We start from the raw sequence: 13,509 nt of genomic DNA on the forward strand, positions 1-13,509 counted from the left end.
GTGCTGCACAAGTTTGGGAGCATTAAAGAGGTGTTCAATATGTATTTGTTGTGCTCAGTAATAGCTTTTGGTTCCCGTTCCATTTCCTAGTTTGTAAGAACTTAACATGTTTTAGAATTCATGGAATGAGTGATAGAGAATAACAGAAAAGTAAACAAACTTAATTATTTGATGTGACATTAAAAAAACAAAACCAGCCGGGCGGTGGTGGCACATGCCTTTAATCTCAGCACTTGGGAGGCAGAGGCAGGCGGATTTCTGAGTTCGAGGCCAGCCTGGTCTACAGAGTGAGTTCCAGGACAGCCTACACAGAGAAACCCTGTCTTGAAAAAACCAAACCGGGCTGGTGAGATGGCTCAGCGGGTAAGAGCACCGACTGCTCTTCCAAAGGTCGTGAGTTCAAATCCCAGCAACCACATGGTGGCTCACAACCACCCGTATTGAGATCTGAAGCCCTCTTCTGGTGCTTCTGAAGACAGCTACAATGTACCTATTTATAATAAATAAATAAATAAATAAATAAATAAATAAATAAATAAAAACCAAACCAAACCAAAACCAAAGCCAGGCAGTGGTGGCCCATGCCTTTCATCCCAGCACTCAGGAGGCAGAGGCAAAAGGATCTCTGTGAGTTCGAGGCCAGTCTGGTCTATAGAGCAAGTTCCAGGACAGCCAGAGCTACACAGAGAAACCTTGTCTCAAAGAAAGCAAAAACCAAACAAGAAAAATGAAATCCCAGATAGGCTGGGAAGATGCCTTAGCTAGCAAAGCACTGGCCCCATAAATATGAACACTTTGGCTCAGTTCCCAGAACACATGTGCAAACCCCTGGTATGGTAGCACATATCTGTAATCCCAGTGCTGGGGAGGCAGATAATAGATGCTTGGGGCCAGATGGCCAGCCAGGCTAGCCTCATCTAAGGGCTCAAGCTCACTTTGAGGCCTTGTCACACAAATCTGTGAAGCATCCCGTATTTTTCTGTGTAAGAAATACCCAGTACCTGGCCCAACTCCCTTCCTTCGGGTTTTCAGAGAGTTCTCAGTATATTGCCAAGGCTGGCCTTGAATTCAAGCCCCTTCCTCAGCCTGGGTAGCTGGGATCAATAGGCACGTGCCATCATGGCTTGTGACAGCCAGGTTACATTTATGATCCCCATGTTACAGATGAGGCACCTGGAGTCTGAGAGGGTCCTCACACTCATAAGCTCAGCTAGGTTTTCACTGCCTGTGTGAGTTCTAGGGGTTCAGAGATCCACAGGACAGACAGAGTGAAACCCTCCTGAAACAGAAAAACACCCCAAGGAGGGCTCCTCCATCAAAATCAAGGAAGTTACTGCCCTGTGAGGGTATCTGCTGAATGGGGGTGCCTCCTGTCCAAATGATTCTCTGTCAACAAACATTGCAAGGCCCAGGGAACCCCTGCTGCTGAAATGTGGTCTCCCCTGAACCAGGACGGGGCCCCAAACAGAGGAGATCCTACTTAGGGGAGAAGTTAAGACTCCCCCACCCTGGCTGGCTGCTTGGTCCCTAGTGGAGGTAGGGGACAGAATTAGCCCTAGTATGCAAAATAGCAGGAAAGTGAGGCTCCAGCTCAGTGGAGGCAGATGGCAAAACAAGCCGGTTCCCTCTGGCAGCCCAGACCAGGGGGTGGATCCGCTCAGCTCAACTACCCTGGTTCACTGTGTGACAGGGGCTCTGGCCCAAAGCACCCAGGTCTGTGTGCCCTACTCACTTGTCCTGCCCTGAATTCCAATAGCATCTAGAGTCTCAGTCTTTCCCACATGACACCCAGGGTAGAGATTCACCTGCCTGAGTCCTCAACAGGAATGACCAAGATGTGTTATGAATTCTACCGAGGTCAGTTAGGAAGTTTAGGAGGGAGGCTTGGCTTATACAGGCTAACTGCCCTGGGCTTCCCAGTTGTTAAAGGGGCTTCCAGATACTCTCACAGCTGGTAGGTCACAACTTAATTTGTAAGGCATTAGAGTCCATGGGGGGTGGATAAGGCCATTTTCAGGGTGATACTGGGATCACCCTGAACAGAAGCCCCCAACATTCACCATTCGAATTCTGTTTAGGAACAAATCTATCTCTCTCTCTGTCCATCTCTGTATGTGTCTCTCTCTGCATGTCTCTCTATGTGTGTGTCTCTGTCTCTGTGTCTCTCTCTGTCTCTGCATCTTTGTCTCTATCTGTGTCTCTCTCTGTCCCATTTCTGTCTCTGTCTCTGTGTCTCTATGTGTCTGTGTGTGTGTGTCTCTCCATAGCCTTGTCTGTCCTGGAACTCACTCTGTAGACCAGTCTGTCCTTGAACTCAGAGATCCAAATACCTTTGCCTCCTGAGTGCTGGGATTAAAGATGTGTGCAACCACACCCAGCAGGAATCTCTCTCTCAATGGTTTAAGGAGGAGCAGGTTCATCAGAAGGATGGGTTAGATCTTCTTTCTCCAGCAACTGTTTCAGGGCAGGGTTGATGGGGATGTGGCTGCAGGCCCCAACTGGGCCTCCAGAGGGAAAGGTAGGGTGACTAGGGCAGGCACTCCCTCTCATAGTTTCATAAGCCCAGAGGTACCACATTCAGATGTCACGGTAGCTTACAGAACCACACCCATCCACCCATCTCCGAGAGATGATATCACAAATGCTTCTGATGTCAGACACATTATTTATTCCATAGGAGGATGGGCTGTATGCTTTTAGTAATCCCTGGGATGGGAGAGAGAAATGGCATTCTGGCAACCCCTTCCAGTGCCAATGTGAACCATGGTCCTTCCTGGGCTCCTCAGGAAACCAGTGTGCTCTGAGTCCATTTGCAGATTCCAATAAGTCTCTGCTTTCCTGTCCCAAACATGGGGACAGATCCTGCATGGCACTTCCAGAAGCCTTGGGTCATGTCTATCCCCAGAGAACTCCTTACTCCATGTCACCACCTTATTGTCCTTCCACCCCAGGCCTTCAGCAAGAGCTGGGGACCAGGGGCTAAAGTGAGAGATGGCATTGATGGTCCAGCTTCAGATGCTGGCCAGGGTATCCAGGAAGCAGGGAATGGGCTGTGAGCCAGGCAGTTTGGAAGCAGTGAGGCCCAAGAGTTGAGCAGGATGAAGGTGGCCCTCACTCCTGGCCTGGGTGCTCTCCCACCGACCACTTTACCTCCCCTGTCCGAAGAGTCACTATGTCTTCATAGGTGGCTGTCTGGTCAATGTTCAAGCCCTAGAAACATGAATTGGAGGTCAGGTCTGGGCTACATTCTAACCATCACAACAGAGGCGAGCACTGCAGCTCAGAGCTGCTAAGCACCCCTGTCCCTCCTTACCTCGTAGGTGTGATCTTCCTCCATCCCAGCCTTGCTGTCATCCTGCAGGATGGAACGGGAGGGAATGCAGTTCAGAGGGTTAGGGTCCTCCATCTCTGTCCCCTGATGGGCCAGGGATGTATGTGGGTCTGGGTAGGGGGAGGAAGAAGGAGTCTCCAAGACCAAATGAATGAATGAACAGTGAGCCAATGGACAGGACTTGGGGCTGGATGAGCAGCCACAGAGTCTCAGAATATGGAGACCCTGCCCATGTCCTGTCTGCCCTGTGCCAATCTCCCAGCCTTCCTAAAGACCCCCCAGCTCCTGTAGGCACCTTGTCTAGTAGCAGGAAGATGGGCACAATGATGAAGAGGATGATGAGGAGGGTCTGGATCATGATAATGCCATCTTTCAGTGTGTTCCGCCGCTTCATTTGCTCCAACGTGCTGTATCCTGGGGGCGGGGGGGGGCGGGGCAGGGCGTAAGACTGGTGTTGAAAGTTAAACATGGTGGATCTTTGGACACCCTCAGGATCTACTGCCTAGCAGCTCTTCTTGGGGCCCTAGGGCCGTAACCACTTCCCCTGGCAGGTAGGCTGAGCTAGGGAATAGGTGTGGATAACTGCACAATCTACCTTGCACACACCTAAGACTAGAAGTTCTGTGCCACAACTGTCGGTAACATTACGGTTGGCGCTGCCACATTTCTGTTTGCAGAAGTAGATACCATTATCCTCGTACTGGATGTTTTGGATAGTGAGGGTGTAGACAGAGCCATTCTGGGTCTTCAGAATGTGTCCCTCTTCTGGGACCAATTCCTGGGGCTGCTGGTTCCCTTGCTTTCGGTACCAGGTCAATGCACCCGAGTGATTTGTGTAGCAGTGAAACATCACCACGGAGCTCCGCTTTTTGGCTGCAAACCTCGGGTGCTGCCAGATCTGGGAACAAGAGCTTCCTGCGGACATCCGTGAAAGGTTCAAAATCAGGCTTAGCATCTTCCTATTTGCCAACCTAGCCCACCGTGGAAGACATTGCCCCAGGTTAGCCTATCTCATTCATGTCTGGAGCATCATCAGTTTTATGAGGTAGTCAAAGGGCAGAGGTATGAGAAAGTGAACTGTGTGAGAGGCCTCAGACCAAGCCACTGGTGTACACCTCTTCCTGATCTAATCTCTGTCCTCCAGTTGTCCTTAGACATGATTCTGGAAGCTTTCCATTGCTTTTATGCCCACTGGAATGGCTAGATCCAATCCTTATGGGCAGGACAGCCTTTTGACCTGGTGGGTACTTTAACTCTTTCCTCTCCACTTTCCTACACCTATTCCAAATTCTCCAGGGCTCCCCATTGTTCCCAGGGTGATAAGGTTGAATTCTCACTCCTCTCAGGGTTCTAGCCTGAGAGGTTTGTTGGGTTTCCAATAACGCAGACCCAGGTCTGTGGCCTTGTGGGATCCCCTCTAGCTGTTCTGCTCTGATCTCCAACCTCAGCTTAGTTCTGGCCACACTAGTCTGATAAGAGCCAACAGGGGTCCAGCCAATGGAGCCTTAACAAGGCCTTGAGGAGGTGTAAGTATGGTCACTCTAGACTGGGGTGGGGGAGGGGGCTCCAGGCAGAGACAGGGTTGTGTTAGACAGATTGTCCCAGAAGTGGCCAGAAGTGGCCATTGAGACAACTCACCTCGGGAATTCACTGACAGGTCACTCTTTGTCATTGCTGGTACCAGCTCACCTGGAGGGTGGGAGGAAGTGGGCAGGGCTAGGTCAGGCCTCTCTGCCCTCAGTTGATTGCCCCACCCTTAACCCCTCCACATTCCCAGAGCTACTTCCTCCTTCAGGGACTACAGCTACAAGCCCCTTTAACTCCCCCTGTCCGTGTACTGGAGAGGCAGAAGTAGGGGTACTGGAAACCCCATACCCAGGCCCCCTGCTGCCGTTGATCAACAGCTGTCCTGCAGCAGCTGTGGAAATGAGGAGGAATCCACAGCCAGGAAAAGCTCTCCCAGTCTGTCTGGCAAAGAGAGGATGATTCCTGGAACATACTATATTCCAGAATATAAAGAAAGAGCCTTTTCTATGCAGTATCCTCAGGCCTTCACCCGAAGCCACACACTGGCCCCTCTTCCTCCTGGCCTCAGCTTTTCCAGGTCATAGTTGCCAACAAGATTAATTAGCTCCTTGTACCAAGCTCAACCTGATACCCACCAGGCTGGACAGGGATGGCACCTCAGGCCCTGAGCCCATCATTAAGACCCAAAAACTGGACACAGGACAGTCAGAGGGAGACAGACAAGAAGCAGAAAGCAAAATGCAAGCTCAAAAAAGAGGCCGAGCGAGCGAGAGACTGAAGTGAGCCGGGGAAGGGAGCTAGCTGATTGATTGTCTGTCAAGCAAGCCATACCTGAGAAGAGCAGTAGCAGGAACAACAACAGCCAGTGGCAGGGCATGGAAGACAGCACCAGTGTGGCCATGGTCACTGCTCTGTCTCTGAGCCCAAGGAGGTTTTTGGGCGAAACATGTAACTGTATGTCAGCCTGGGCTGCAGCTTGTCTCCTCTCCGCCTCTTCCCCATTAGGCCCCTTCCTGCCATGCAAATTGAGACCCAGGGGAGGCACCATCCCTCCAGGGACCCTAGGGGAGGGCAGCTTCATCAGCTGGTCTGTTAGGTCTTGAAAAGTGGTCCTGCCTGAGCAGCACAGCTTTGGATTCTTGATAAAAACCCTGGGAGGGGGGTGTTCCTGAATCTTCTAGGGACAGCCAGTGTTTCCTACTGTCTTTCTCACGCTGTGGGTCATCCCTTAGGTCAACTGGTCTCCCCTGTAGTTGCCTTGCTCTGGAAGAGCTGGGCCTGGTGAATTTAGCTAAACACGTACCAATCCTCCTCAATCAGCAGTTCTCAACCTGAAGGTTGAGACCACACGCGTTTCTGATGGTCTTAGGAACCCCCAGCCATAAATTTATTTTTGTTGCTACTTCATAACTGTAATTTTGCTACTGAGCAGTGTCTCAGTTCCTAAGAACATGGGGAATATGTGTTCTCTAATGGTTGTGACCCACGGGTTGAGAACCATTGCTTAAATGAATCTGACCTTGACTCCTTTGCCCTGGACAATCCTTACCCTCTAGGAGGAGATATACCAAGGAAGGACAATTCAGGAGACATACACCACGCTCCTAGACAAGCCCAGAGTAGAGCTTCTTGGAGTGCAGGAAGCTGTGTCAAAAGCTGGCTCAGTGGGAAGGAAGCCATAGAGGTTCTTGTGCAGAAGTATGCCAACTGATAGAAGAAAATACAGCCTAGAGCCGGGCGGTGGTGGCACACGCCTTTAATCCTAGCACTCGGGAGGCAGAGGCAGGTGGACCTCTATGAGTTTGAGGCCAGCCTGGTCTATAGAGTGAGTTCTAGGCTAGGCAGGGCTACACAGAGAAATCCTGTTTTGGAAAAAGAAGGAGGAGGAGGAGGAAGAAGAAAAGGAGGAAGAGGAAGAGAAGGAGAAGGAGAGGAGAAGAAGGAGGAGAAGAAAAAGAAGACAGTGAAGTCTAGGCCCTCAACACAGCCCTCTTCTCCTTGTATAAGAATTTGCTGTGGGCTCCCAAAGGGGCTGGACTTAAGTAGAAACAACTTAGGGAAAACCCAGTGCTTAACCATCATGGTTGAAGGGGCTTTTCCAGGGAATTCTGTGGGATGTTGAGGTCACTGAAGTGCTGTGTATAGCTCTAGGGGTCCTGAGCTAGGAGGGGGATGGGGCCTGAGGTGGGAGAGCCCTCTGATTCTGCAACGAAGGCTCTTTGGTCCTACCTTGGCAGCTGGCAGGACCATAGGAGGGAGAGCATTCAGGGGTTCATCTGAGTTCAGCTCTGTGTTCTTGCCCTAGGGTCTGTGCAACTCTTAAAACCTTGGGTGATAGCCGTGTTCAGGGTACAATCTCCACAGCTACATGTGGCAGGCATGTGGATCCTAACCTGCGGCCTAACCCGCTCTGAGTCTTACGTCACCCCTGAGTAGCTTCTTTCTCTGTCTTGTCTTCCAGTCCCCAGGAAAGACAGATCAGATATTAGGTCTTCAGTAGCCTCTGTGGACACTCACTGTCCCCACAGCCCATAGGCAGCCTGTGTGGCTGGCAGAGTGGCCCAGATTTGAAGAGTAGCACGCCCTTCTCCTCTTCGCAGGATTGGAAGATGTGGTGGTGGTGGTGGTGGTGGGGTCTGGACACTCCTACCTATGTCCTGAGCCTGTACCTCACTTGACAGTGTGAGGGTCAGCTACTGAGAGAGTAAAGTAGGCCTAGGTCCTGGGCTATGGACATTGGGGATAAGAGGGTTAAATTTGTATCTGAGAAACAATTCACTCTGGGCAGTCCCACATGTTTTTTGATTCTTTCCAGATGTTCCCAATGGAAACAAAAATTCTCTGAAAAGGTGACAGATATTCAGCTCACAGGAGAAACAGTGTCACCCAAGGTCAGGATGGGGATCCTAAGCCCTTCCCTGGCAATGAGACAAAGTCTAGGGTCCCCCCCTCTCGATAGACGGAACCCCTCTGGGGATCTAGTGATGGAAGTCTTGGTTGGCTATGGGGTTAGGAAACCTCAAATTTGAAAGGTTTAATAGCAATGTTTTCAGGGGGCTCACATGTGCCACCCATGCTGTGTGCTTGCTCAGGAGGTAGGTTCTGAGGCCCAGGTAGGTGTAAGGGCACAAGGGTTGACAGGAGATGTCTGGCCGTCAACATCCTCTGTAGGAGGGATGTTGATGTGCCCTTTGAGCGTCATTCCCATTCATGCTAGGGAAGGAGGCGGGGAGGGGCACCCCCGCAGGGTTATTTGTCACAGTTGGGGCCATGCTGTTCCCTTGCTAGTGACCGCATCATTAAGCCTTGTCCTGGGTTGTGACGCTTGTTCCTTCCCAGAACAAGAGGTCTTTGTAAACCGCCCCCCCCTACACCTCTGCCCTGGGTTGTCCGAGCTACATACCCCAACATCTGGCAACCTCTCTCCTCCCCTTTCCAGAAAGATAGCACCAAAACAAGATGCGGAAGACAGGGGAGGGACAGGCGCTCAGGTGTATGGGGAGAAGTCAGGAACTCCAGGATAGAAGCGGTTAAGAAGCGTGAATGGGAGGGAAGGACTCAAACTCTCCCACTCTTGCTTGGGTATCCTGGGCCTGAAGATCAAGCCCAGAGTTCCTGTCCTGTCCTGGCTTCCTCAAATTCATCATCCCCGCTTGTCACCATTGCTGGCTTACCCTCTAGCCTCCCTCAGCCCTCACCCACATGTAAGTTTGAAGGAGACCACAATCCAGAGGCACCAGGAGAGGGTTTATTATAAGAACTGTACAAAGAAGCTTATCCGACAGCCTGGAGTCAGGCTGGTTCCCACCTAGACAAGGTGGGAGCTGGGCTCACTCAGCAGAGGGGGTTCCACAGGCAGTGACAGATGGCTCTGCTCACGGATCTTCCTCCACAGTGACTCTTACAGTTGGTGGAGAACATCAGACCTAATAGATTCTTGAGGCTCTGAGGGCCAAGCCAGGCTGGGCCAGTGTGGGAAAGGCAGAGGAGCTGGGCTCTGGGAGAGGGGCTACTGGCTCCCACTGCAGGGACCTTCTGAGGGGACAGTCAGTCACCACAGGAAGGAGGACTCAACTCCTTCAACACAAGAGACATGGAAAGGAGAAATAGAGGGGGTGAGGCCATGGGTGTGAGGACAAAAAAACGGAGAAAGGGAGAGACAGAAGCTCAGAAGAGGGAGCCAGAGGGCCATCCAGGTGAGGTGGGGAGGGCTGAGCGAGCAGGGTAAGCACAAAGAGACCCGTGGCGCCAACATATGTGAATGCACGTGCGCACACATCTTGTTTTTGCCACTTCCTGAGTTTTACCCAAACGGTTTATGAGAAACAAGATGAAAAAGAAGAGGAATTTAGGTCAAGAGGAGACTCAAAGTTCAGATATATGTTCCTCCCTATTTACTCAAGCACAGGAAAGTACACTCTCCCACATTTAGGGATGCTTAGATGAACAAATGGGCAGAGAAGACAAAATGTCCATCCTCTTTCACTCTCTTTCTCTGTCTCTGTCTGTCTTTCTCTTTGTCTGTCTCTGTCTCTGTCTCTGTCTCTCTCTCTCATTCTGACACACATAGACACAAACACTCACAGACACGTGCGTATCTGCAGGCACAGTGGTTCACATACATACAGTGGTGCACAAACTCATGAGCCCAGGCTCACAGGCACAGAGGTGCAGGCACACACATGAGCGACTGCTGAATCCAGAGACCTCTGAACAGGACCCTCATTCCCTCTTCCAAGCCTGGTCTCTGTTCTCTGAGCCTGGTGAAGTCAGGTCCTGGTGAGCAGAGCTAAGCAAAGTGGCTTTCCTCTTGGCCATGGTGGTGCATGTCTTTAATTTCAGCACGTGGGAGGCAGAGGTGGGCGGATCCCTGAGTTTGAGGCTAGCCTGATCTACAGAATTAATTCCAAGATAACCGGGGATACACAGAGAAAAGAAACTGTGTCTGGGGTGGGGGGGTGGGGGTGGGAGTGGCTTTCCAGGCAGCAGGAAGACTGAAGTGAAGTCTGGTGAGCCTTCTCACTGCACACCCCAGCATCAGTCCCTCTGTGTGGCGAGTTCTAACACTCTCTGAGTCCCTTGAGGAAGCAAAGAAGGGACAGGGAAGAGATGGGCAGAGATTAAACAGGAAGAAGGAGGTCTCTCGAACTTGATGGGGCTTCCAGGAGCCCTGGTGGTCAAAGGAAGACGGCAAGAAAATAAGGAGGAGGGAGCGGACAGATTCTTGTCAGAGAGCTTCCAACCTGACCTCAGGCAGATGTGGGTGCTCAGGCTCAAGTGCATGAATGCAGCTGGCAGGACCCAGCCTGTAGGACCCATCCATGCAATCCAGAGAAAGAGAATTCCTTAGGGCAAATCCTTCCTTAGCTCTTCCCCCAGGGGCCAGCAGGGGGAGCTGTCCACCGGCCTGGATATGACTGGGTGAAAAGTTTCAGAAGTCATGTTTCCAGCCTGATACATCCGGATCCAGCGGCCAATTGGCTCCGTGCAACAATTTCTGTACCAGAACCATTTCCCTTTTGCAGGGCCTTCCTGAGCTGGCGGGGGGTGGGAGGGGTGGGGGAAGCTGTGTCCCAGAATCATGGGGTTGGGAGGGGTAGCTAAGCCCTGGGGTCAGGGGTAGGTTTCGGGGTTAAGGTTTGTCTTTGTTCTGGCTAGAGCCAGGGCACCTGGGCTCTTAAAGTGGTGACAGGAAGGTGGCCAACTCCTCTATGGTATGCTGGCTCTTCCCCAAGAAGGAAACAGCATTCTGATGTCCTGGCTTTCCCCTGACCAAGAGAATGTCAGAGCATCGTAAGGATGAAATCAGGAGGCAGGGGCTTCAGACCCACCTAAACCCTGAGCACAATTTCCATTTCCCTCAGCCCAGGCGTCAAGCCCCATATAGCCCCCATCTCAAAGCCCTGTTCCCCAACTCTGCATGCAGCTTTGATGCTGCTGTCTAGACAAGAGACTCTTTGACCCCTGGGCGCACTGTCTGCCCTTGTGATGGTGATGATGGTGGGGGTGGAGGAGGAGGAGGAGTCAGGGCAGTATCCGAGCTGCTGGTGGGTGTGACCTCCGTGGTGGGTCCAGCATCCTCTGTAGAGCTCTTCTTTTCCTCCCCCTGGCTCTGCACACCGTTGTCCTCTTTTTCAGAGCCATACATCTTGTTCATGGTGTTGGCAAGCAATCCCTCCTTCTCTGGGGCCCCATCGCCATTGCCATCCTGGCTGTGGCGGTACATGTAGGAGGCCTGCTTTACAGAGCGCTGCAGCAGGTGGCGGCGGTAGGCTCTCTGGATTTTGATAGCACACACCTCCTCCTGCTTCCTCTTGAGGGTGGTGGTGATGGGCTCATAGGAGACCTTGGAGGGATTGGCTGCCATAAACTTCTCTTCCATGGTCTGCTTGAGGGCATCCATTTCCCCAGAGTCACCCAGTACCTCTTTGGTCAGGGCAAAGAGGATGTCCAGGCAGTGTATCTTGTCCCCGGGTACCATGGGCAGATCTAATGTGATAAGTTTGATCTTATTGGGCTTGGCGATTTTCAGGGGCTCCTGCAGGGTGTCCACAAAGTCAGAAAGGCGGCTGTAGTCGATGAACTGAGTGGCATCGGGGTCAAACTTCTCCCAGGTCTCGTAGAACATCTCAAAGTCATCCTCACTGAGAGGCTCACTGCTCTCTTCAGTGGCCACATTGAAATTCTCTAGGATGATAGCAATGTACATATTGACCACGATGAGGAAGGAGATAATAATGTAGCTGCAGAAGAAACAGATGCCGATGGATGGGTTGCCGCAGTCACCCTTGATATTGGTACCCGGGTTCTCCAGTGTCGGGTCACAGTCTGGGGGCCCACTGTTAAGGATGGGGTTCAGAAGCCCGTCCCAGCCAGCAGACGTAGTGATCTCGAAGAGGCAGATGATACTGTTGCCAAAGGTCTCAAAGTTAAACATGTCGTCGATGCCTGACTCTTTCTTGACATAGGCGAAGTTAGACATGCCGAAGATGGAGTAAATGAACATGACCAGAAAGAGGAGGAGGCCGATGTTGAAGAGGGCAGGCAGGGACATCATCAGGGCGAACAGCAGCGTCCGGATGCCCTTGGCCCCACGGATCAGACGCAAGACACGCCCGATCCGAGCCAAGCGGATCACTCGGAACAGTGTGGGTGACACAAAGTATTTCTGTATCAAGTCAGAGAGCGCAAGGCCTACAGAGAGAAACAGAGGCTCAGTCAGGGAACTGGAGACATGGAGGACTGTGGGCCTGGCCTGGTGTCTCAATCCTCTGAGCACGGGTCCTAGAGCTTTTGGGGATGCAGGGAATTACTGTGTTCTGACAGTTGGAGGTGGGATGTACTAAAATGGATGGAGCCCATCACCTGAAGATATCACAGGTGAGAGAGAAGGAAGGAGAGAATAGCCGCGTGGCTTATTCTCATCTGTAAGAAGGGAGTGAGGTGGCTTTGCTGTGAAAGAACAGAGCCATGCCTGTTAAAGATATAGCAAGTGAGTGCCTGGCCTACAGGAAACACTCAATAAACAGTAGCTACTTACTGCCATGGTTGCAGATACATCTATCTGTTTTCCTCTCAGTGTATAAAGATTCTGAAACTCTTTTCTTATATGTGTGTTTGCGTTTACATATATTATGTACTTATTTGTACACATATGCCTGTGTGTGTACATGCTTGCATGTACATTCTTATACACATATAGTGTGTGTATATGTGTGTGTGCATAGGCATATGCCAGAGGAAAACTTAATGTGTCGTTTCTCCTTAGATGTCATCCGCCTTGCTTTTTAAAACAGGGTCTCTTACTGGACCTTGGGTCCAATGATTAGGCCAGGCTGGCTGGCCAGGAACCCCTCTCTTTGCTTAGGGTCCCAGCAAGCATGTGCCACCATGCCTGGCTTCTTTACATAGATTCTGGGGCTCAAACTCAGATCTTCATGCCTCTGCAGCAAGCGTGTTATCGACTGAGCTACCATTCCAGCCCCGTCTTGTGCTTTTGATTCAACATGTGGCCACACAAGTACACATGTGTTGATCCAGCCAGTGTCTCTTGGGGTGATAGGTGGCCTGTGAGCAATGTCTTTGTGCATTAATTTGTGTGCTAAAGGTGAAAGAATGGCAGACACACGTGTGTGTTTGTACATGTGTATGTTTGTATAGGTCTGTGAGTTTTCTGAGGCCATAGTAGGTCTGCGTGCAGGAGGAAGGGCTTCCCTGACTGGTTCATCTTGGTGGGGCCCTGCCAGCTCACCCACAATGGACAGGATGACAACCACAAAGTCGAAGATATTCCAGCCAATGGTGAAGTAGTAATGGCGTAGGGCAAACATTTTCAGCACACACTCCCCTGTGAAGATGATAATGAAGACCATGTTGATGTTATACAGGATGTCCACCTTGAGCTGGCTCTGGTCATCCGTCTCCACCATCATTGTAACCATGTTGAGGCAGATGAGGATCATGATGGAGATGTCAAACACCTGCTTCGTCACGAAGTCGTACACCATGCCCTGGATCTTGTTCTGCAGTGATACAGAACATGCACACGTGGGGCATGGGGTTGGGGGATATGGCCAGGACCCAGACAGGATGGGTATGTGTAGGTGGCATGGGATGGCGCAAAGATAGCATGGGGAATGAAGGGAGAAGGG

General features: G+C 51.3%; 2 protein-coding genes across 6 annotated transcripts in view; both read right to left on the minus strand.

Annotated features, from left to right (window-relative positions):
- Positions 1–2,645: 2,645 nt before the first annotated feature.
- Positions 2,646–5,939, minus strand: Cd79b (CD79b molecule). Of its 2 annotated transcripts, none has more exons than XM_031351543.1 (6): positions 5,690–5,939; positions 4,970–5,020; positions 3,938–4,246; positions 3,627–3,745; positions 3,314–3,355; positions 2,646–3,210 (listed from the first exon to the last, which is right to left on the minus strand). In XM_031351543.1, exons 1-6 carry the CDS (start codon positions 5,937–5,939, stop codon positions 3,112–3,114), a joined length of 870 nt encoding a protein of 289 aa, XP_031207403.1. In that variant the 3' UTR covers positions 2,646–3,111. The 2 variants fall into 2 exon arrangements, with proteins under 2 accessions (XP_031207403.1, XP_031207404.1); XM_031351544.1 differs by having other exon boundaries at positions 4,019–4,246; positions 5,690–5,845.
- A 2,647-nt stretch (positions 5,940–8,586) lies between these two features.
- The window catches only part of Scn4a (sodium voltage-gated channel alpha subunit 4), a 50,239-nt gene continuing 45,316 nt past the window's right edge, over positions 8,587–13,509 (minus strand). For 3 of the 4 annotated variants that reach the window (XM_031352531.1, XM_031352533.1, XM_031352535.1), the window contains 2 exons: positions 13,110–13,380; positions 8,587–12,052 (listed from right to left, as the gene is read on the minus strand). In XM_031352531.1, coding sequence (XP_031208391.1) covers positions 10,800–12,052; positions 13,110–13,380 — 1,524 coding nt within the window. In that variant the 3' untranslated portion in view covers positions 8,587–10,799. The remainder of the gene's footprint in view (positions 12,053–13,109; positions 13,381–13,509) is intronic. The other variant, XM_031352534.1, reaches the window with a different exon arrangement.

The sequence above is a fragment of the Mastomys coucha genome, unplaced genomic scaffold (assembly GCF_008632895.1).
Source record: "Mastomys coucha isolate ucsf_1 unplaced genomic scaffold, UCSF_Mcou_1 pScaffold5, whole genome shotgun sequence".
NCBI lineage: Eukaryota > Metazoa > Chordata > Mammalia > Rodentia > Muridae > Mastomys > Mastomys coucha.

What these genes read in the sequence shown, in the direction of transcription:
- Cd79b (XM_031351543.1), bottom strand. Translation starts at nt 5,939, where the DNA reads ATGAAGCTGCCCTCCCCTAGGGTCCCTGGAGGGATGGTGCCTCCCCTG. An exon ending in TCTTCCTGCTACTAGACAAG is followed by an intron (nt 3,356 to 3,626) that starts GTGCCTACAGGA and finishes TCCATCCTGCAG; the next exon opens with GATGACAGCAAGGCTGGGAT. An exon ending in AGGAAGATCACACCTACGAG is followed by an intron (nt 3,211 to 3,313) that starts GTAAGGAGGGAC and finishes TCATGTTTCTAG; the next exon opens with GGCTTGAACATTGACCAGAC.